A 25,124-nucleotide genomic window follows, 5' to 3' on the forward strand; every position below is an offset into this window, starting at 1 on the left:
TATATATATATATATATATATATATATATTTGTGTGTATATATATATATATGTATATATATATGCATTTATATAAATTGTATATATACATATATATATATATATATATATATATATATATATATATATATATATATATATATATATATATATGTATACATATGTTATTGTATATATGTATGTATGTATAATGAAATTGCTTGGTCAGATGGCAGCGACTGTCTCACACGGAAGAATCAAGTTCGGATCCCGGGCGAAAACTCACAGGACGTCCCGAGCTTTAATTGGTACCTTACAAATATTCGGAAAAAATTAGACGCATGTGAATTGCAGTGGCCAAAGAATCCTGAGCATTGTTGATATCATACTGGGCACTTTAGAACAGATAAACAGGATGTACCTGTGTATATAATGTTCAGCCATTAAATTAATGGGGCTCTAGGACATGCCGTTCCGAGTATGTAGACGCCCGACACCCATGACCTGATCAGAACAAAACGTATTTGTTTAGCCAGGGTAGAGACATGTGGCCGTGAGCCCGCTGATACAGATCAATTCTTCTAAGGCTTGTTCGTGACGCTCCAGATTTCTGTTCCATGGTTCCGCAACTAGGAGTCGGTTGGTGAAAAACATGTATACAAGCTTTGAAGTCTTGCTCCAATTATACCCTTACTCCACATTTCCCCTACCACAAAACTAGTTCCACTACCCCCATCCCCTTTCCGCAGCTTCCACCATCCCAAAAGTGTAGCCTTACTACACCCCCCCCCACTTAACTCCAGATTCAACCCCCCCCCCCCACACACACACACACCAAAAAAAAACGAAACAAAAAAAAACTCGACTTACACTAGCTCCAAGTATCCCATAAGTCTAGTTCCACCCTCCCCAAAAATGCAGCTCCATCCCCACCTCCTGTTGAAAGTAATGTTTAGATGTACATGTAGTTGATCCACGGATATTCAATGTTTAGATGTACAGGTAGTTGATCCATGGATATACAATGTTTAGATGTACAGGTAGTTGATCCATGGATATACAATGTTTAGATGTACAGGTAGTTGATCCATGGATATACACTGTTTAGATGTACAGGTAGTTGATCCACGGATATTCAATGTTTAGATGTACAGGTAGTTGATCCACGGATATTCAATGTTTAGATGTACAGGTAGTTGATCCGCGGATATTCAATGTTTAGATGTACAGGTAGTTGATCCACGGATATTCAATGTTTACATGTACAGGTAGTTGATCCATGGATATTCAATGTTTAGATGTACAGGTAGTTGATCCGCGGATATTCAATGTTTAGATGTACATGTAGTTGATCCACGGATATTCAATGTTTAGATGTACATGTAGTTGATCCACGGATATTCAATGTTTAGATGTACATGTAGTTGATCCACGGATATTCAATGTTTAGATGTACATGTAGTTGATCCATGGATATTCAATGTTTAGATGTACATGTAGTTGATCCACGGATATTCAATGTTTAGATGTACATGTAGTTGATCCACGAATATTCAATGTTTAGATGTACATGTAGTTGATCCACGGATATTCAATGTTTAGATGTACATGTAGTTGATCCACGAATATTCAATGTTTAGATGTACATGTAGTTGATCCATGGATATTCAATGTTTAGATGTACATGTAGTTGATCCACGGATATTCAATGTTTAGATGTACATGTAGTTGATCCATGGATATTCAATGTTTAGATGTACATGTAGTTGATCCATGGATATTCACTCTTTAGATGACAGGTAGTTGATCCACGGATATTCAATGTTTAGATGTACATGTAGTTGATCCACGGATATTCAATGTTTAGATGTACATGTAGTTGATCCACGGATATTCAATGTTTAGATGTACATGTAGTTGATCCATGGATATTCAATGTTTAGATGTATATGTAGTTGATCCACGGATATTCAATGTTTAGATGTACATGTAGTTGATCCATGGATATTCAATGTTTAGATGTACATGTAGTTGATCCATGGATATTCAATGTTTAGATGTACATGTAGTTGATCCACGGATATTCAATGTTTAGATGTACATGTAGTTGATCCATGGATATTCAATGTTTAGATGTACATGTAGTTGATCCACGGATATTCAATGTTTAGATGTACATGTAGTTGATCCACGGATATTCAATGTTTAGATGTACATGTAGTTAATCCACGGATATTCAATGTTTAGATGTACATGTAGTTGATCCACGGATATTCAATGTTGAGATGTACATGTAGTTGATCCACGGATATTCAATGTTTAGATGTACAGGTAGTTGATCCACGGATATTCAATGTTTAGATGTACATGTAGTTGATCCACGGATATTCAATGTTTAGATGTACAGGTAGTTGATCCACGGATATTCAATGTTTACATGTACAGGTAGTTGATCCATGGATATTCAATGTTTACATGTACAGGTAGTCGATCCACGGATATTCAATGTTTACATGTACAGGTATTCGTCCCCCAGCTTCTGACCTGTGTACTTGACCCTGACCAATTAACCTTGACAAGGGATCAACAACGTCACTAGTCCAGGATACAATTAGAACACCACACCCCAGATCGGAAACTCCCCACCCTGGGGCTAGATCAGGTGGCCCCAAAACCGATCAAACGCAGTATTTGAAAAGTGATGACGGACTATAAATCAGTGGAAAAACCAAACGGTCAAGTCATTTACGGAAAAGTTTTAAGTCGTTCAATCCACAGCTGATTATAACTAGCAATCAACAAGATCATGTTGCCTAAATGTATGTTTCTGGAGATTTATTTATTACTGAATTCCTTCTTAAGTTTATGGTACTATTCAAAAAGCGGTTTCAGTCATGCATGGCTATATTTTCAGTATTTTCAAGGAGTTTTTCCGGGCTTTTTTAATTAAGTAAAGTCTATCAACGAATTTTTTTGATAAACATATCTAAGTCTAGCTGCTGGGCTGTTTCTTACATAGAGTGGCTAAACCTAAATCACCCTAATCGTAATTTGGTTGTACGAAATAATGCTGTGTTGTATATAATTATGATGGTTTCGGATAAAAGTACTGGTCTTAAAGGTAAATTATTGTTAAATGATTTGGCTAAAAACTAAAAAAGGTAATCATATGTATAGTCTTGAGTTTGCTTTTAAATGCAAAAACTCATTTTTAAATTTTGAAAATCGTTGCCTTAAGTGTAAATTATTTTTAAAATACGTTTAAAACTAATTCCTATGTCTTCTCCAACACTTTTGGATATTTATAAAGATAACTTTTGAAAAAATTATGCTCAGAGATATGAACTGTGTTGATTTTAGTTCAGTCCTTATGCACGTAGATACTCAATTGGTTAAATTTCATAAATTTATATCATGTTACGGTTATTATATTTTCTTTCAGAAGAGTTCGGTCTATAATCAAACAATGGCTAAGACAAAAACCAGTACCACCAATCAGGTTTGTTTAACGATGTCACGTCGGCATGGAAATAGCGCTCGATCTACAAATCTATTAGGGATCCTGAGATCAGAGTTTCTTCCAGGCATCTCTTCGAAACGCCGAGAAATGTCTACCCCCCCCCCCTCCCCCGAACGAAATAAAATTTATATAGAAAATATATACTTTTACTAGTATCCGCCCCCACCCCGGAAATTTTAGTCCGCCCCCACCGAAAAAATTCAAGTGCCCCCCCCCCCCCCCCACTCCACCCCCCCCCCCCCCCCTGAGTAAAAGTCTGGAAGAAACACTTCCTGAGATTATGCATATATTAAAAACACAAGTGTGGGTCGGGTTGTTTATATTTTGTAATGTTATACTCCCTGAGATGTAGTTACTTCAGGTGGATTTCTTTTTATTATTAATAGATTAAGATTGTTAAAAAACCTTTTTATTTTAAAAAATCTAGTCCCTAAAAAAAATACACCACTTTTTAACAATATTATTTTATTATTTTAGCTATTTTATATGCATATCCACACAACTCATGGAAATAAAGATAAAAGCTTTGCTCTATCTATATTTCAAAGCACTTAAGTAGCACACATCTTATGTTCAGAAGAAAATAATATTTCTTACAGCTATCTTATTATTTTCCATGTAAGAAAGATGTCGAGGCCCCACATCAAAGCACAAGCAAGAAACCAGAGGAGAGGGAACAATGGGGGAACAAGGCCGAGTTTGTCCTGTCCTGCATCGGGCTGTCTGTTGGTCTGGGCAACGTTTGGAGGTTCCCGTACCTGGCCTATCAGAACGGGGGAGGTAATACGTTGGAATGTTAGCGTTAATTGTGATCTCTTTTGTTTTGGTGGACAAACCGCTCCTATGAAATGGTAAGGCTTGTTAAATTATCATGTATGAATTCGCTGTGTTTTCGCCGTTCGTCGTGTACGCTCTAGTTGAGAGTTATTTTCCTTTTCTGGTGGCCACATTAATCTCTTTAGTTAAGTTATTTTCCTATTCTGGTAGCTACAATAAGCCCTTTAGTTAAGAGTTCTTTCCCTTTTTTGGTAGCCACATTAAGCTCTCTAGTTACGAGTTCTTTCCCTTTTCTGGTAGCCACATTAAGCGTTCTAGTTAAGTTGTTTTCCTTTTCTAGCAGCCGCCTTATATTCACTAGCAAATGTATTTTCCCGTCTCTATAGTTTGTAAAGAGTAAAGACAAGACGCATTATATTCACTAGTAACGAGTTATCTCCCTGTCTCTATTTTCTCTTGTAAAGAGTTACTTCCTTGTCCTCGCTAGACACACTATATATTCTGCAGGTGAGAGTTATCTCCCTGTCTCTATATTCACTAGTAAAGAGTTATTTCCCTGTCCTCGCCAGCCGCCTTCCTGATCGCCTACATCATCCTACAACTTCTGATCGGCAAACCCATGTACTTCATGGAGCTGGTGATGGGACAGTACTCGGGCAGGGGGCCCACCAAAGTCTGGGAGATGAACCCTTGTGCTAAAGGTCAGGTTGATTCTACCAGTCTAGTTCTGAAAGGTAATCAAACATGTATCCTTAAACTCCATTACAAATTCACGTACACAAAATCTTAATTGTACAGGTGTCGGTATATCCATGTGTCTGATATCCCTCATCGTCGCCATCTACTACAACATCATCATGGCCTACACGTTGTATTTTTTCTTCGCGTCAATGCAGGAGACGCTGCCCTGGTCAGTCTGTACTGAGGTGGGTGAAGTTTTGAGATACCTGATTTATGAACAATGACATACTACCCTTTGGTCCTATTTAGTACTAATTTCTCAACCAATGTGCATATATATATATATATATATATATGTTTCTTTTCTTTATATATATATACTAGGCATGCTGCCCAGCTTTGCTTAGGATTTCGAAAACATTGAGAATTTGAATGCTTAATTAATTCGCCCGAGGGTCGGTCTACGACCTCATGAGTTATGAAGAGGTTCCTCCGTGGACATTTTTTTTCGATTTATAGCTCATATAAGACGCCGGTCAGTCGAGGTCAGTTTTGACCCCATCATCGTAGACTTTTCGGCCAACCGGCACCGGCCCCCGTGTTCTGTCGCCCCAAGGCAAGATCCTGATAAATTTGAAGCGCCTGCGGCGCCGGAAGTGCCCTATCGGACACCCGACAACTTAGCTTTATATAATATAGAGATTAGAAAATTGCAAAGATAAACAAAGATTTCAATAAAGTAATTAAAGCCTGAAATACTTTAGTATAGAAATGTATTATTTGAATAGATGAATCTAGAATATCTAGATCTAGAATCCAAATAAATAAAATAAATTTTATGAGGTTAGGCCGGAAAAATTGTATTGTATACATTTCATAGTGTACGTAGATCTAAATCAAATTTGAATGAAATAGTTCATTTCTTTTTATTCTAAACACGGCAGATGACGTCATTAGTTAATGTATAAGCAATAGTGACGTCACAGTTTTATGCGTTCTTTTTCACATCTATTAATGCTTTTCCGGTTGCATAAATAATACTGTTTCTCTACATTCGAATACGCCTTTAATTTTTATTTTTCTTCTTTAAATAAAATTGTGGTTATACATTTAAAACATCTAACATATTATTTTCAACAAAAGTCCATATAAAATTCTCCATATATCGCTGCCGTTTCTGACGTGATGTCCGGCGAAAATATTTTGTGGACAGACAGAGAGAGAGAGAGAGAGAGAGAGAGAGGTGCGCACATGGGGAATTATATATTAGGATACATATTTACATATATTTCTATATATGTATTATATCTGTAGGCCTTACATGTATGTATAATATATATATATATATATATATATATATATATATATATATATAGAGAGAGAGAGAGAGAGAGAGAGAGAGAGAGAGAGAGGGGGTAGTAGAGAGACAGAGAGGGAGAAAGAAAGAGAGATAAAGGCAGTCAGTTTTACCTTGCCCATAATTAAAGTGTACGGAGTAAGCATTTTTTAAAATTTTATTTCCTTTCAAACAGGAGTGGAAACGAGAGTACAACTGTATATCTAGTTATGAGCCTCGTTTGAAAAGTTGCACGAGCAACATGACAACCAATCAAATGATGGGGCGGTGCCTGTGTACCAACGACACGCTCACTGACGTCACCGCCATGCCAGCGAACATGACGTGTGTAAAACCCAGGACGTCAATATCTCCCGCTGACCTATATTTCTAGTAGGTCACCGAAGTATCTTGTACCAAAACGTTTAACCTCCAATTTATCAGAAACCGTAATAAAGTTTTTGAAAGTATTGAAACATAATATAGGTCTGGCGTCTCTTGGTAAATCTTTAGGAGGAAGTGAAGCTCCAAGTAGTTTAGAAAATTCAAAAAGACATACATTTCGTTTCGTGTAATCATCAGCCCAGACTTTTGGTGGTAATGACGTGGTTGGGGGTGGGGAGGGGGAAGACATAAATTTCGTTTCGTATAATCATCAGCCCAGACTTTTGGTGGTAATGACGTGGATGGAGGGGGGGGGGGGGGATAAACAATTCGTTCACGAAATGACGGGGACGGGGGGAAGGAAGGGAACATTAACGACTGGGGTGGGAGGGGGTATAATCCTGCTCCCAGATAGAATACGCTTGTTTTGTGACCATTGCATACAAAAAGATAATGTGGATAGTTCTATAATAAAGAGTTGTAGTCATCTCTTGGAAGTTTGGGGGGAGGGGGGAGGTGGGGGTGGTGAAGAAAAGATATTATTTTCCCAGTTTCTCCCCACAAAATTTAGTTCGCATCTCATCCCCCCACCCCCCACCCCCAATGTCTTAAAGAAACAGTGGTTATATACCTCTCCCCCCTTTTCTTCCTCTTCCCCCCCCCCTCCCCCATCCATTTAGCCCCGCCGTCCCCATCGTAAATTGTGCACTGATCCGTTTCTTTCAGCAAGGAGGTTATCCAGAAGTCCGAGGGCGTTGACCCCATGTTCATGGGCTCCCCACTCTGGAAGATTGTCCTCTGTCTCATCCTCTCCTGGATCATCGTCGTCGTCTGCTTGATTAAAGGAATCAAAAGTTCAGGCAAGGTTGGTCTACAAAAACAAAATAAACAAACACAATTTTGGTGAAAAGATAACTCTTTAACTACCGTCTTTAAACTACCCATCTGTGATGTAACCGCGTCCACTGTTACAGAACATATGAAATTGACTAAGAATTTGTGTTTGGAATTTGTATACAAAACACAGCAAGTGCTTTACTAAACTTTTTAAATAATATTGATGTAAATGTTAAACTTGTTAACTATTATCTGTTTGTACCAGCTGCGTAGCAAATTATCTAATGCGTTGCTCATCCGCTCCGAATTTTTCAATATGTTAATGAAGTATATGTAGAGTTTTATGTAATAACACTCAGCACTTGGTTTGTTCTTTTCCGTTAGGTGGTCTACTTTACCGCCACCTTCCCCTACGTCATTCTGCTCATCCTACTTGTCCGTGGTGCTCTTCTAGAAGGTGCGGGTGATGGTGCTGCATTTTTCATAGTCCCAGAATGGGTAAAGCTCCAAGATATACAGGCAATTTGATTATATTTCTCTAGTGTTATGGTTAAAGTTACAGATATATAGATAAAAATAAACAATACTAACTATACTTTTTACTTTTGGTCACGTGGTACAGGTATGGGTGGCCGCCGCTGGTCAGATGTTCTTCTCCCTGGGCGTGTCCTTTGGTGGTATCATCATGTTTGGTAGCTACAACAAGTTCAACAACATGGTCTACTAGTGAGTCTTGTCTTGTGGTCTAGTTTCTTATGGTCTAGTAAGTAATGTGTTATGGTCTAGTGAGTGATGTGTTATGGTCTAGTGAGTGATGTGTTATGGTCTAGTGAGTGATGTGTTATGGTCTAGTGAGTAATGTGTTGTAGTCTAGTGAGTGATGTGTTGTAGTCTAGTGAGTCATTATTATGGTCTAGTGAGTGATGTATTGTGGTCTAGTGAGTGATGTATTGTGGTCTAGTGAGTGATGTATTGTGGTCTAGTGAGTGATGTATTGTGGTCTAGTGAGTGATGTATTGTAGTCTAGTGAGTCATTATTATGGTCTAGTGAGTGATGTATTGTGGTCTAGTGAGTGATGCATTGTGGTCTAGTGAGTGATGTATTGTAGTCTAGTGAGTCATTATTATGGTCTAGTGAGTGATGTATTGTGGTCTAGTGAGTGATGTGTTGGGGTCTAGTGAGTGATGTATTGTGGTCTAGTGAGTGATGTATTGTGGTCTAGTGAGTGATGTATTGTGGTCTAGTGAGTGATGTGTTGTAGTCTAGTGAGTTATTATTATGGTCTAGTGAGTGATGTATTGTGGTCTAGTGAGTGATGTATTGTGGTCTAGTGAGTTATGTATTGTGGTCTAGTGAGTGATGTATTGTGGTCTAGTGAGTGATGTATTGTAGTCTAGTGAGTGATGTGTTGTAGTCTAGTGAGTCATTATTATGGTCTAGTGAGTGATGTATTGTGGTCTAGTGAGTGATGTATTGTGGTCTAGTGAGTGATGTATTGTGGTCTAGTGAGTGATGTATTGTGGTCTAGTGAGTGATGTATTGTGGTCTAGTGAGTGATGTATTGTGGTCTAGTGAGTGATGTATTGTAGTCTAGTGAGTCATTATTATGGTCTAGTGAGTGATGTATTGTGGTCTAGTGAGTGTTGTATTGTAGTCTAGTGAGTGATGTATTGTGGTCTAGTGAGTGATGTATTGTGGTCTAGTGAATGATGTATTGTGGTCTAGTGAGTGATGTATTGTAGTCTAGTGAGTCATTATTATGGTCTAGTGAGTGATGTATTGTGGTCTAGTGAGTGATGTGTTGGGGTCTAGTGAGTGATGTATTGTGGTCTAGTGAGTGATGTATTGTGGTCTAGTGAGTGATGTATTGTGGTCTAGTGAGTGATGTATTGTGGTCTAGTGAGTGATGTGTTGTAGTCTAGTGAGTCATTATTATGGTCTAGTGAGTGATGTATTGTGGTCTAGTGAGTGATGTGTTGGGGTCTAGTGAGTGATGTATTGTGGTCTAGTGAGTGATGTATTGTGGTCTAGTGAGTGATGTATTGTGGTCTAGTGAGTGATGTATTGTGGTCTAGTGAGTGATGTATTGTGGTCTAGTGAGTAATGTGTTGTAGTCTAGTGAGTCATTATTATGGTCTAGTGAGTGATGTATTGTGGTCTAGTGAGTAATGTATTGTGGTCTAGTGAGTGATGTGTTGGGGTCTAGTGAGTGATGTATTGTGGTCTAGTGAGTGATGTATTGTAGTCTAGTGAGTGATGTATTGTGGTCTAGTGAGTGATGTATTGTGGTCTAGTGAGTGATGTATTGTGGTCTAGTGAGTGATGTATTGTGGTCTAGTGAGTGATGTATTGTGGTCTAGTGAGTAATGTGTTGTAGTCTAGTGAGTCATTATTATGGTCTAGTGAGTGATGTATTGTGGTCTAGTGAGTAATGTATTGTGGTCTAGTGAGTGATGTATTATGGTCTAGTGAGTGATGTGTTGTAGTCTAGTGAGTGATGTGTTGTAGTCTAGTGAGTGATGTGTTGTGGTCTAGTGAGTGATGTATTGTGGTCTAGTGAGTGATGTGTTGTGGTCTAGTGAGTGATCTATTTTGGTCTAGTGAGTGATGTGTTGGGGTCTAGTGAGTGATGTATTGTGGTCTAGTGAGTGATGTATTGTGTTCTAGTGAGTGATGTATTGTGGTCTAGTGAGTGATGTATTGTGGTCTAGTGAGTGATGTGTTGTAGTCTAGTGAGTCATTATTATGGTCTAGTGAGTGATGTATTGTGGTCTAGTGAGTGATGTATTGTAGTCTAGTGAGTGATGTATTGTGGTCTAGTGAGTGATGTATTGTGGTCTAGTGAGTGATGTATTGAGGTCTAGTGAATGATGTATTGTGGTCTAGTGAGTGATGTGTTGTAGTCTAGTGAGTCATTATTATGGTCTAGTGAGTGATGTATTGTGGTCTAGTGAGTGATGTATTGTGGTCTAGTGAGTGATGTATTGTGGTCTAGTGAGTGATGTGTTGTGGTCTAGTGAGTGATGTATTGTGGTCTAGTGAGTGATGTATTGTGATCTAGTGAGTGATGTATTGTGGTCTAGTGAGTGATGTGTTGTAGTCTAGTGAGTGATGTATTGTGGTCTAGTGAGTGATGTATTGTGGTCTAGTGAGTGATGATGTATTGTGTGCTAGTGAGTTTAGTGAGGTATTGTGGTCTAGTGAGTGATGTATTTTGATCTACAATTGATTCTTGTTACGGTGCTATGTTTATTTATCTTTGATTTCTTAAGTCTTTAAGACAAAAGCGTGTAGACCAAAGATCTTTCTATATTCTACAATTGACTCCACAGTGACTCGCTGATCATTAGCGTCATGGACCTGCTAACCAGCGTCATAGCGGGCTTTGTCGTCTTCACGACATTTGGAGGCATGGCCAAGCTGGTGGGCAAAAAAGTTTCAGAAGTCGCTTCAGGGGGTGAGTTGGTGAACACTTTGGGCCATTCATTTATTTAAATCCATATGGACTTAGGCCACACAACTCAAAGTTTATCGGTGTATAAATAGCCAATCTGAATACACATAAGCAGGTAAAGAGACCCCCATACACATACACACTCATACACAAACATTCACACGTACACGCACACCGTCATATATATATATATATATATATATATATATATATATATATATATATATATATATATATATATATATATATATATATGTATATATAATCTGTGCAGGTTACGGGATGGCGTTTGTTGTGTACCCTGAAGCTCTAATCAACATGCCCCCCTCTCAGCTGTGGTCTGTTTTGTTTTTCTTCATGCTCTACATGCTAGGACTAGACTCAGAGGTACATGTTTGTCTGTATGATATATGTACTTTTAGTAGCCCTGTTGGATAGCGCATAAGAAAATAATACACCGTTTTTCTTTTAGAAATTTTTCTCCAATGGTTCAAGTATGCATTTTTATAAAAATTCGATTTAATTCGGGTGGAGGTGAGTGTATATATGATGGGGCCAAAAACTCAGGCCCACCTAATGCTATTCAGTAAGATGACGATATGTTGTGTGTCTTCCCTCCCCTCAGTTTGCCCTGATCGAAACCCTCATCACGTGCACGATAGACGAGTTCCCTAAGAGCCGGAAGTACAAGAGGTACATGTGCATTGGCTGGGCTGTCACGTGCTTCCTGTTGGCCCTCCCCTGTACCTGCCCTGTAAGTCCACAGAATATTTCAATCTTTTATTAAGTTGTTGTTTGTTTCAGTGGCGTCGCTAGGTTGGGTGCCACCCGGTACGACACTTCTTGGTGTCACCCCCCCCCCCCCCTACACAAGAAGCAAAGTATACATACATATATATATATATATATATATATATATATATATATATATATATATATATATATATATGTGTGTGTGTGTGTGTGTGTCTGTGTGTGTTCGTGGCCTAAATAGGCCTATAATTTAGATATGCCTCATACGCGTACATGTATGTGTATATGCTTTTTTGCCTTGGTGTCACCCCCCCCCCCCCCCCGCCTAAATAGTGTCACCCGGTGCGGTCCGTACGCCGCGCCCTCGCTACGGCTCTGGTTTGCTTACACTAAGTAGGTTATGTAAAATTCTTAAAACATGTTTTATCATGTATAATTTTGCAGTGTTATAGATAGCGTTACACCAATTTTTACAAATGTCTACAATGGATTAGGTAACCGGGCTCGAGTCTTATAATATTTAAAAGGATTATCCAGTGTGAGGGCTTGTACGGAATGTATATTTACATTGCATCGAAGTTGAGAGAGATACAAAAATTACAGTGATCAAGATATTTATATATATATATATATATATATATATATATATATATATATATATATATATATATATATATATATATATATATATATATATATATATATATATATATTTATATTTATTTTTATATTTATATTTATATATATATATATATCACAGTTGGTAGTTTTTTTCTGCATTTGGAAAATGCTTTTTTTTTTAAACAAAACGTTTTTCCAATAGGTTAAAGCTTTTTTTTCCTGTTGGAAAATTTTTTTCAGTTAGCATAGGCTATTTGTTTCCAGTTGGAAAAGGGTTATATCACGGTTAGCACAAGTGTTTTCCCGGTCAGAAAACGTATTTTCCAAAGTCGAAGAGGTTTTTTTTTTTCCAGTTGGCATTACTTTTTACATATGTGGCAATGGTTTTACCATGTGAAATGTGCATTTTACCCAAATGGTACTTGTACTCATCAGGTGGAAATATTCCAAAAGGTTTTCAACAACTGATTCCCATGCAGTGGCGTAGCGAGGTCGGGTGTCACCCGGTGCGGCACTTAATGGTGTCACCCTTCCCCCCCCCCCCCTAGAGGCGTAGCGACCCTTCCCAGGGACAAACTTTCAAATTTTCGATTTGCACCCCCCTCACATTTTTTTCTTTATATTTTGCCTTGGTGTCACCCCTCTAAATGGTGTCACCCGGTGCGGTCCGCACCCCGCCCCCTCGCTACGCCTCTGTTCCCTTGTATACATCAATGCTTCCATCTTGACCAACAGGGTGGAGATTATGTCGTGAGCATCATGGATCATTACGGCGCTGATTTCTCCGTTCTGTTTGTGGCCTTTTGTGAGGTGGTGTCGGTCATGTGGGTTTATGGTACATACATTTCATTATTCACATACTTTTTACATATTTATATGGTACATACATTTCATTATTCACATACTTTTTACATATTTCTAGGGTACATACCATAATTTAAAATTCACAAACTCTCTATCTTCTTAATCACATATCGCATATTTCTGTAATGCATACCATTCATTATTCACACACTCCGTGCTGCAGAAACACATACCATTACCATATATTCCACTATCTGTAATTTACACACATACATACCATAATGGACGCCTGCGGTTATATGAAGCTTTGGGATGTGGTGGTGTGAGGAGGATGGTGTGCGAGTGATGACTTAAATTAGAACTGATGAAAAAAAACGAAAACTGAAATCCATTCTTTGTGAATGTTAGAAAGGGACTAATAGATATTGTAGTTAAGAGCTTTTATTTATTTTTAATGAAAGGGAATACAAAACTAGATTAAGATTTAATAAACGGTTAAAAAATTCATTTTAAAAATCTGCACGTGGCCAGTTAAACTTATCAACATACACACACATACGAAACATAAACACACACACACCCCATATTGTACAAATTTAGTGTATAAGATGAATAAAAACATAAGTTAACATTTACACTGGAGAACCGAAACCTAAACCAGAAAGTGTTTTAACTCTGTAGGTGTGATGCGGTTCTTCAACGACATCAAGTACATGCTGGGTGCTAGACCCCACGTCTGGCCGTACTGGATCTTCTGTTGGTCTTTCTCTACCCCCGTTCTTATCATGGTAAGTTAGATAACTCAGGAAAATAACTCCTCTGTATGTTTATTTGAGTTGTCGCCCTTTGACTTCTAAGAAAACTTGTATCAGCCTGATGTACAGGTTTATTTTTTGCTATCTCAAAACAAATGTTAAATAATGTTTAAAATGGTTGGAAAAGACTTATTTAAAGATTTATCATGTAGGATTAAGCTAATGGTATCTAATTTACTCCTATGGTAACATAATAAACGCAGAGTCAGATTTACCTTTATCATAAGTGATTAGTGATAAACTCAGTTTACCCCCCCCCCCCCCCCCCCCCAGGCCTTGTTCCTCTACCGTATGGTGCAGTACAAGCCACTCACCTACTCTGATGGGACACCGTTTCCAGAGTTCGCCCAAGCCGTCGGCTGGACTCTGCTGAGTGTAGTCTTGTGTCCCCTCCCTCTGTGGTTCTTCTGGAAGTGTTGGTCTACCTGCAGGAATCCTGAAGTCACGAGTCTAAGACAGGTGAGTTATACCGTGGGCAGGTGAGTTAAACAGTGGACAGGTGAGTTGAAGAGTGGACAGGTGTGTTATACCGTGGACAGGTGTGTTATACCGTGGACAGGTGAGTTATACCGTGGACAGGTGAGTTATACCGTGGACAGGTGAGTTGAAGAGTGGACAGGTGAGTTATACCGTGGACAGGTGAGTTGAAGAGTGGACAGGTGTGTTATACCGTGGACAGGTGAGTTATACCGTGGACAGGTGAGTTATACCGTGGACAGGTGAGTTATACCGTGGACAGGTGAGTTATACCGTGGACAGGTGAGTTATACCGTGGACAGGTGAGTTATACCGTGGACAGGTGAGTTATACCGTGGACAGGTGAGTTATACCGTGGACAGGTGAGTTATACCGTTGACAGGTGAGTTAAACAACGGACAAATGAGTTAATTTGTTATACAGGTGAGTTAAAGGGTGGACAGATAAGTTATACCGTGGACAGGTGAGTTAATGTTATGCAGGTGACTTGAATATGTATGCAGGTGAATTGAACAGTGGGCAGGAGAGATAATCAGTGGTCAGGTTAGTTAAAGAATGAGCAATTGAGTTAAATAGTAGGCAGATTAGTTGTGGACAGGTGAGCTAAATAGTTGGAAGGTGAGTTAATCTGTATGCAGATGAATTAAACATTGGGCAGATTAGTTAAAAAGTGGGTAGATGAGATAAACAATGTCAGATTGTTATTTCAAAAAACACATTATGTAGAGTTTATTTTTAAATAAAAGCATCAACTATTTTTCATATTAACATCCTCTCGCCAATTCAGTTTTCAGATTTTTCTTTTTTCTTTCGCCCGCACCTTTTAACCTGAACCATTTTGTCGACTCCACAGTGGACCAAAGCCATGTTCACACCTACAGATGAATGGCACCCTAACGACAAAAAGGATCACAGCACGTCCAAGGGTCCGAAAGACAATGCTATTTTTAGCATCGACCCTGACTTTTCCCTCTGCCGGCTAGACGACCATGCTAAGGGTTACGACAACCTTGGGTTTATAGATGAAAAATTGTAATCCTAATGCAACATTACCTACCTCCATAAGTCTAATTTTGTCCTAATCCTTAGGTTACCTACATAGTTTGTGACACTCGTTGTCCTAATTTTTCATTTGCCTACCAAATTTTGTCCGAATATTTCATTTGCCTACCAAATTTGTCCGAATATTTCATTTGCCTACCAAATTCTGTCCGAATCTTTCATTTGCCTACCAAATTCTGTCCGAATCTTTCATTTGCCTACCAAATTTTTTCCGAATATTTCATTTGCCTATCAAATTCTGTCCGAATCTTTCATTTGCCTACCAAATTCTGTCCGAATCTTTCATTTGCCTACCAAATTTTTTCCGAGTATTTCATTTGCCTATCAAATTTTGTCCGAATCTTTCATTTGCCTACCAAATTTTTTCCGAATATTTCATTTGCCTACCAAATTCTGTCCGAATCTTTCATTTGCCTACCAAATTTTTCCCGAATATTTCATTTGCCTATCAAATTTTGTCCGAATCTTTCATTTGCCTACCAAGCTGTTTGCATTGTTCATTTCTCTACCATATTTTGGATATATCGTTCATTTTCCTAGTAAATAATTTTAATTTCTTTTTATTAGCTACCTCATTACTGCACATTTTTTCAGAATCTTTTACTTGTGTAGAAATTTTTAACGATAATATATTTAGTCAGTGCTTCATTGTGCAAGAATGCAACTTAGCTAAGTTTAAGCACATTTGTCCTTTTTTTTGTAAAAAAAAATCGATTGCATTTTTTGTAAAGGAAGTATCGGCCTATATTAATTACTCTGTATTATTTTAACAGAAAATAATTTATTAGAATGATTATTATTGGTAAATAATATACAAATTGGAAACGTTAAACTGCTAATATATTAATAAATATCATTTATTATACACTTGGGCTAACGTTTTCGTCATACATTCTCAAATAACTAAATATACACTGTTTTGTTAAAGCTTTATTTTATATATTAAAATTGCTAGATAAAATATTCACCTATTTTTTTAAGTAATTAAAACAGAATGTTGACAGTCACCCATTAGTATAATTAATTGTTTAGAGAAAATGAAAAAAAAATAGAAAATGAAATAACTTCACTCGATTTTTTAACCTTTTCCTTCAAAGTATACAAAATACTTAATGAAGATAATATGAAATATGTCTTTTTAAAAATACATGCACAATGAAGATCTGAGCACATTTATTAATTTACACTGCAAGGTGTCTTAAATCGAGGACAGGAGTTATGTATTTTTAATAAAACCAATGGTACTGCCAATACTTTGATCCATGTATGTGTAATATAGACTAAATAAAGTAATAAACCTACAAGGTATTTTGGGGCATTAATTTTTTTTTATTTTTATGTCGGCGATATCAAATAAAACACTAACGTCATTTTCAATTAAATACGTTTGTTTAATTTTTAAAAGTTAATTAATGGCAATGTATTCTTAACGCCACATCGGAACAGACTCATAAATAGTAGATCCAAGAATAAACTTCAATACGTTTTCCTCGAGACCTTCACTTCGCTATGTTGGATGATTGAATATAAAGCCCTGTTTGTTTAAGATACGGACCAGATTTTCTTCAAGAATTATGTTGAGTTAGTGTCACCGTATTACCATAGTGTCTGTCTTTGACCCATTCAAAAGGTCATTGCCCTACTCCATTGAACCTGTCATTAGCTTACCTCAATCAAACGGGCCTTACCTTACCTCATTTAACTGGTCATTGCTTTACCTCAATTCAACCGGTCATTTCTTTACCTCACCAAACCGGTCCTTGACTTATTTCATTTTCCCAGTCGACACCTACCCTAACCTTACATCAAGCTACCTTACTAAATGTGCGGCATTGTTGAGGCTACGTGCGACCTTGTTTGGCTTCGTGTGGCTGCGTGTGGCTTGTGTGGCTTCGTGTGGTAGAACCACATCAGTTTCTAAATTCAACCTGATCTAGTTTACTTGCGTGCTACCCCGGCCATTTGTTCCACGCCATTCAGACCATGTTTGATCAAACTCAGAGTCAACAACTTCAAGCTTCAAGGTCAAGGCCGTCGATCCAGTGAGGTAAGAAGATCGGCTAATGTCAATACCGCAGGGGGTCATAAAGATGAGGGTACGTATAATCGGTCTGGTATGTCGGTCATGTGACCCGTCATCTAGGTGATGTGACTGTCCTCTCAATAAATAAATCATCACCACCCCCCCCCCCCAAATTGGGATGAAGGAGGGGGGTTTATCGTGTCTATAAATGTGGGTAGCGTATGACGCGGTTCATCGGCTCTTGGTACAGAGCTGCGGCTTCCTAATTGGAAGGCGCGCCCTTCTGGGGAGGTGTGGACTGGTGCTATGGGAGGTGTGGGCTGGTGCTAGGGGAGGTGTGGACTAGTGTTAGGGGAGGTGATTGGTGCTAGGGGAGGTGATTGGTGCTATGGGAGGTGATTGGTGCTAGGGGAGGTGATTGGTGCTAGGGGTGGTATGGACTAGTGTTAGGGGAGGTGTGGACTAGTACTAGGGGAGGTGTAGACTGGTGCTAGGGGAGGTGTGGACTAGTGTTAGGGGAGGTGATTGGTGCTAGGGGAGGTTATTGGTGCTAGGGGAGGTATGGACTAGTGTTAGTGGAGGTGTGGACTAGTACTAGGGGAGGTGTAGACTGGTGCTGGGGGAGGTGTAGACTAGTGTTAGGGGAGGTGATTGGTGCTAGGGGAGATGATTGGTGCTATGGGAGGTGATTGGTGCTAGGGGGTGTGGGCTGGTGTTAGGGGGTGTGGGCTGGTGTTAGGGGGTGTGGGCTGGTACTAGGGGAGGTGATTGTTGCTAGGCGGTGTGGGCTGGTGTTAGGGGAGGTGATTGGTGCTAGGGGAGGTGATTGGTGCTCGGAGGGGGTGTGGGCTGGTGCTAGGGGAGGTGATTGGTGCTAGGGGAGGTGATTGGTGCTAGGGGAGGTATGGACTAGTGTTAGGGGAGGTGTGGACTAGTACTAGGGGAGGTGTAGACTGGTGCTAGGGGAGGTGTGGACTAGTGTTAGGGGAGGTGATTGGTGCTAGGGGAGGTTATTGGTGCTAGGGGAGGTATGGACTAGTGTTAGTGGAGGTGTGGACTAGTACTAGGGGAGGTGTAGACTGGTGCTAGGGGAGGTGTAGACTAGTGTTTTAGGGGAGGTGATTGGTGCTAGGGGAGATGATTGGTGCTATGGGAGGTGATTGGTGCTAGGGGGTGTGGGCTGGTGTTAGGGGGTGTGGGCTGGTGTTAGGGGGTGTGGGCTGGTACTAGGGGAGGTGATTGTTGCTAGGTGGTGTGGGCTGGTGTTAGGGGAGGTGATTGGTGCTAGGGGAGGTGATTGGTGCTCGGAGGGGGTGTGGGCTGGTGCTAGGGGAGGTGATTGGTGCTAGGGGAGGTGATTGGTGCTAGGGGAGGTGTGGACTAGTACTAGGGGATGTGTGGACTAGTGTTAGGGGAGGTGTGGACTAGTACTAGGGGAGGTGTGAACTGGTGCTGGGGGAGGTGTGGGCTAAGTCGGGGGGGAGGGTGGAGTAGTGCTAGGGGAGGTGTAAACTGGTGCTAGGGGACGTGTGGGCGGTATTAAGGGAGGTGTGGACTGGTGCTAGGGGAGGTGTGGACTGGTGCTAGGGGAGGTGTGGACTGGTGCTGGGGGAGGTGTGGGCTAATGTCGGGGGGGGGGGTGGGGTAGTGATAGGGGAGGTGTAAACTGGTGCTAGGGGACGTGTGGGCGGTGTGAAGGGAGGTGTGGACTGGTGCTAGGGGAGGTGTGGACTGGTGCTAGGGAAGGCGCCAACAATTGTGTTCAAGGGACACGAAGTAACAAAAGAGTTTGAAGCAGTTACTTTATTGCGTGTTTAAGTTGGTAATAGAGACTGCTAAAAGAGACTGAAAATAAAAAACTAAAAGAAACATTTTAAATTTTCATTTGACAACATTTTTTTTAATGTATATTAAAATCTGCATTAAATTTAAGTGAAGCGAAAAACAACATGCCTGTATTTTACTTGAGTGAATGTGCAAACACATGTGAGAGTACTCAGATGCTATAATCATAACACTCACTATATAGTCAAGTACCTGTTGTTGCATATATATACAAGAGTTTTTTTTTCTCCGTTTATATAACGCTCTTTGAAATATCCATCTAACTAGACACAACACTAATTTGAATTTCAACCACAACTTTCGCTTGTAACGTTGTCTAATATAAATGACTAATTTTAGGTGAATTGATGTTAAACATCAAAGATTAAATTATATATATATATATATATATATATATATATATATATATATATATATATATATATATATATATATATATATATATATATATATATATATATATAAAGTCCTCCGTATGATGTCACGCTTAAATTTGTGGCATTACTTGAACCACGAAGTTATCTTATAGACAGTAGGTTATGCTGTAGGTATAGATAGTTGTGTAGAGAGTGAGTGGGAAACATTCGCTTTAAGGATTATAAAGTCTGGTGCTCGTCAAATTATTTATTTTAAGAATTATGGAAGTTCGGTACTCGTCAAAATGTGACAAACTGCCCATGGATGTTTAGATCAGACAAGGAGAAAATAATGTGCCAACATTTCTTATTTAATTTCATCCAGATGTTTTCCTTAAAACTCATAACGTTTTAAAAGTATGTTGTGCTTTCATGAGAGACGTCAACTGTTCAATATGGAATATCACCTGTAAATGTGTAATCGATCAAAATATGTATCGAATTCGCCGATGAAGTTTTTAAAGTCACCAGCCTTAGGCAGAAGAAAGTAAAAGTAGTGAAGGATAAGATATGTTAAGTAAAATAAAATAAAAACAGTATAAAATCGTGTTATAATTTTTGATTGAAAAGCTGTATCGGCTGAAATGTGTAATATACTGAAACAAATAAAAGTGGGAATGGTTTTCAAAACTCGCACATCCATAAATACAAAGCTAAACGCATAAAAGCAGTGTTGTTTAGCGGGGTAGGAGTTTATATTACTACATTATAATCGTAATAAATAGTTATATTACATTCTCTTAGCATTTCCGATTCTATTTTTAGTTTTGTTGTTAAGAATATAATCTAAAAGTAGAACAGGTTTATACGTGTCATCTCTTTGTAATGTTAACATTCCTGTGTTTGTGACATGATGTGTTACATAATCGTTATGACAATATTACTTTCACATGCATGTCACAACACATGTTATGACTAAAACAGCTACATTTATGTTTTAAACAGGATAGACCAGACGCAACATCAAATGTGATGCCTGATAGAGAGCTCTTAAAAGCTTTAGCGTTGGCTACTTCTCAGGCTTTCTTTCTGTATGTATGTATGTATATATATGTTACGGTCAAAGCCCGAAGTCGGCCAATGCTAGGATTGGCCGGTCAAACCGCGCATTGGCCAATGTCGCCTCCCATAGGTCGGTCAAAGTCCGAAACTTTGCTTGATTTCGGCCTTTGGCCGGCCAATCCGCAGACTGGCCATTGTGGACCGACCAAAGTCTGAAATAGCTCTTCATTTCGGCCTTTGGCCGGCCAGTCCGCGGACTGGCCATGGTGGACTTGCCAAAGTCTAAATTCGAAGATCATCTGGCTAGGGACGACCGGCCAAAGTCCGGATTAGAAGATCATGAGCGGATTTGGGTGTTTTTTAAATGCCATAAGGATCATGAAATTAAGTCTTTATTGATTATTAATTAAAGTAAATGACAGAAATATTCAAATTTTTTATTGTACTATAGTCTCAATCTATCAATATCATCATTTGTTACAACAAGTTGAACTTTTATGGCATTTAGAATTACATAGCAGATTGTTAATTTTACACTTGCAGCGATTTGTTGTGCACTTAGTTGTGCAATTGCAGCCAATGTAGCCTTGGCCCCCAGTCAATGATTGTGAAGATGCGATGGTTCGTAGAGATTTTTCCTCAGTGCCAACTGACGACATTAAGAGCAGTTTTTTCGTGAAGAATTGAAAACTCACTTCTAGAATATATTTGTTTTAGAACACCACGTTCCGTTCCTAGCTTGTAGAAAGCGATGTCGACGCTCATGACAACTGCAATCACGCTTCGGGGATCACCGTGACCTCTGTCAACATCTGGAAAACGGATGCGTACATTGTCACCCACTTCACCATCTTTAAATTTTGTATTTGATGTTTTAAGCATCTTAGCACCTTGAGTTTGCAAGCCAGAATGAGCTGCTGATCTGTGTTCCATGATGTCTTGTTTGTTGGGACACAATCTGCAGGTAATGTTCCCTCCGTACCCTTCGTCTGCTTCATTGGGTATTCCACAAATAGCATGGACATCGCTGCCACAGGATCCACAAGAATGAGCTGCTCTACAATGTTTTTCACAAACTATAGAGAATCTGTTGGCCACATTATTATCACGCAACTGGTCTGGGCGTTCCGCTACGGAGGTAGATGTGTTAGCTGAGGATGTCGTTGCATTTATGGCAACCTCCATTTCTTGTTCAATGTTCTCAAGATCTTCCTCAGTAACTATTTAAGCGAGAGCCCATATATGGAAACTAACATGGTTTTAAATTTTTTTCTTTTGACAGCCATCTGCTATGTCTGTCTCATGGTCTGACGGCCCATTTGTTCCATGTCGCCTTGCATATAGAATGCTATACAAACAAGAGCTAAACAATACGTTACTCTCAATGAAAACGCACCCAGAATAATGAAAATGCGATCACAACTTAGTCTAGATAGAACATTGGCCAGGACATCCCGGCCAGTGCGCGCATTGGCCGGCCAATGTACGAAATACGATCTTAGTGCTAATTTTTTCGGGCTTTGACCAAGAGAGCCGGCCAATGCGCGGATTGGCCGGCCAATCCGCGCTTTGGCCGCACTTCGGGCTTTGACCGTAACATATATATTAATATATATATACATATATATATATATATATATATATATATATATATATATATATATATATATATATATATATATATATATATATATATATATATATATATATATATATATATATATATATATATATATATGTGTGTGTGTGTATGTGTGGATGTATGTATGGGTGTCTATATATATCTATATACATATTCATATATATATATATATATATATATATATATATATATATATATATATATATATATATATACTTATATATAATCGGGCTGAGCGTGTCCTTCCTTCCGTCCGTCATCGCTATAGATTTTGGGACTATAAAAGTAAGCTACGCACCATGCTGTGCTTTTCAGTGCACCGCAGTGTCTTATTATAAGTAATTGAGTAGGGTTTGTTTATATAACGGCATAGAGCTATTTTATAATTTTCACTGTTTGTACAATTTTGCATAACGTAAAGAGAATATTAAATACACGCACATTGCTAAAACATATTAAAAGGATCAATGTAAAATATCGTTTTCGTTAATATTCCCAGAAAAAGTGGATATATTTTAATAACATTCCCAGAAAAAGTGGATATATTTTAATAACATAATAACAGTAGGGTAGAAAAATCTAATTAAACTGCTTAGTAATTTTGCCAATGGAGGTAATTCAAAGATAAATTGAACTCACGCTAAAAATGTGAATGCAAAATCCGCAAGACGGAATAATTGTTGGAATAATATAATTAGCAAAATGTGAATGCAAATTATGCTGACGTGTAAGAGTACATTATTGTTGGAATATTATTATTAGCATTGATTGATAAAAGGCTATCTTTTATTTATTTTATTCACTGAATGTACTGTTTACTAATTATAATTTTTAATCAACTATTCCGCACCATTATAGGCATTGGGTGCGCAATGGTTTTAGTTATGAAACTCAATTGTAAATTTTTAAAATTAAAATACTGGGAAAAAAATGCGTGAATTGATAAAGTTATATATGGTAGGTAAACACGGATATTTTAAATATTGCCTATTTTTTATTGTATATTATTTATTATTATTCTATCTTTCGGTCTGCGGACAAGCTGGGGTTTTATAAGAGAGGCCTAGCTAGGGGGGGGGGGTGGAAATCGAAAGTTTTAGGGAGGGGGAGGGGGGTAGGGTGCAAATCGAAAGTTTGAGGGGGGCGCAAATCAAAAGTTTGAGCGGGGGGAATTTCAAATCAAAAGTGGTGCAAATCGAAAGTCTGAGGGGAATGCAAATCAAAAGTTTAAGGGGATGGGTGGAAATTGAAATTTTGAGGGGAGGGGGTGCAAATCGTAAGTTTGAGGGAGGGTCAAATCGAAAGTTTGTCCCCGGGCGCCGGAAAGGGTCGCAACGCCTCTGTTTTGTAGTCATTCACTGTGTCAGACGCGTCCGCCGGGACTAGGAAAGGGGGAGATTTGGCGCTACGGGCTAGACTGTGAGCAATTTGCCTTTATGATTGCATTTAAATTGTGTTTATGTTATAAGTGTTGTGTTCGTTTTTTCGTTTTTTTTTGCGTTCGTTCGTTTGTGTTGTGTTTAGTTTTGTTCTGTTCCAAAGTTGGTATATTTAAAAATGATTTACCGTGGCGGAGCACGGGATACAGCTAGTATATATATATATTCATACATATACATGAAGCACAAGCGCCTAAAGGTGCAAGTTTTCTCTACCAACACCAAACCCCCCCCCCCCCCCCTACCTGTTTGCCCTATCCTGTTACTGCATAAGGCTGTGCCCACCCGTAATAAGTCGACCTCACGCCCTCCCCCCTTTTTTTTACCTGCACCCCGCCCATTTATCGCAGTGCACTTAGAGAATATAAGAAGCTGTTTGGTATTTTAAAACAGAATATGAGGACATTTTTTAAACCTCTCTGTTTACTTGTGAGCTTCTGATGCTTTTAAATATTCAGTTGGTGTGTGTAAACTTGGTGGTAAAAAAACTATAAAATTGCGGACATTTTCGTAGGGGAACTCTTCGAGCTATAAACTTATTACTTTTTAATACTTTTTTATGTTGACTTTAATTTGTCCGTGACAATTTCTTTTTATGGGATTTGTCAGGTAAATATAAACTGTCTTGATAACTTATTTTTGTATATCAAAAAAAAAAATTTAAAATTTTCAATAACTTCCGTTATCATTGTTCCTTAATCTAATTGTTTCATCCAAATATTGAAGTATTTGTAATTAAAATCGTTATTATTAAATTAAATTTGACTAATGTTTTTAATTGACAGAACTTCAGATAATAGCTTTTACATACAGTTTAAAACATGGATTAGCAATTTATCTTTATTATTATTATTATTATTATATTATTATTCAAAGAGTTATTGTATGGTTATGTTATGCATTTTTACTCGCTAATGTAAGCAATCTTGACGTGATATTATCCTGATAAGAACTACCTGGAAATTTTTCAGACAGGTGCTCCATCTACTACTGACCTTCACTTTAGACAGGTGGTCCATCTACTAATGACCGTTACTTTAGACAGGTGGTCAATCTAATACTGACCCTCACTTCAGACAGGTGGTCCATCTACTACTGACCTTCACTTTAGACAGGTGGTCAATCTAATACTGACCCTCACTTCAGACAGGTGGTCAATCTACTACTGACCTTCACTTTAGACAGGTGGTAAATCTAATACTGACCCTCACTTCAGACAGGTGGTCAATCTAATACTGACCTTCACTTTAGACAGGT

General features: G+C 38.6%; 1 protein-coding gene across 1 annotated transcript; it reads left to right on the forward strand.

The window, feature by feature from the left end:
- The first annotated feature begins 3,444 nt into the window (after window positions 1-3,444).
- Window positions 3,445-15,474, forward strand: LOC131931747 (sodium- and chloride-dependent glycine transporter 1-like). Its single transcript, XM_059288591.1, has 15 exons — window positions 3,445-3,477; window positions 4,098-4,278; window positions 4,845-4,976; window positions 5,074-5,201; window positions 6,489-6,637; window positions 7,403-7,541; window positions 7,898-8,032; window positions 8,136-8,239; window positions 10,847-10,971; window positions 11,243-11,355; window positions 11,594-11,722; window positions 13,078-13,177; window positions 13,828-13,934; window positions 14,235-14,420; window positions 15,292-15,474. Exons 1-15 carry the CDS (start codon window positions 3,445-3,447, stop codon window positions 15,472-15,474), a joined length of 1,944 nt encoding a protein of 647 aa, XP_059144574.1.
- The last annotated feature ends 9,650 nt before the right edge of the window (window positions 15,475-25,124 follow it).

The sequence above is a fragment of the Physella acuta genome, unplaced genomic scaffold (assembly GCF_028476545.2).
Source record: "Physella acuta isolate Inbredline_101_S28 unplaced genomic scaffold, ASM2847654v3 ptg002023l, whole genome shotgun sequence".
Lineage (NCBI taxonomy): Eukaryota > Metazoa > Mollusca > Gastropoda > Physidae > Physella > Physella acuta.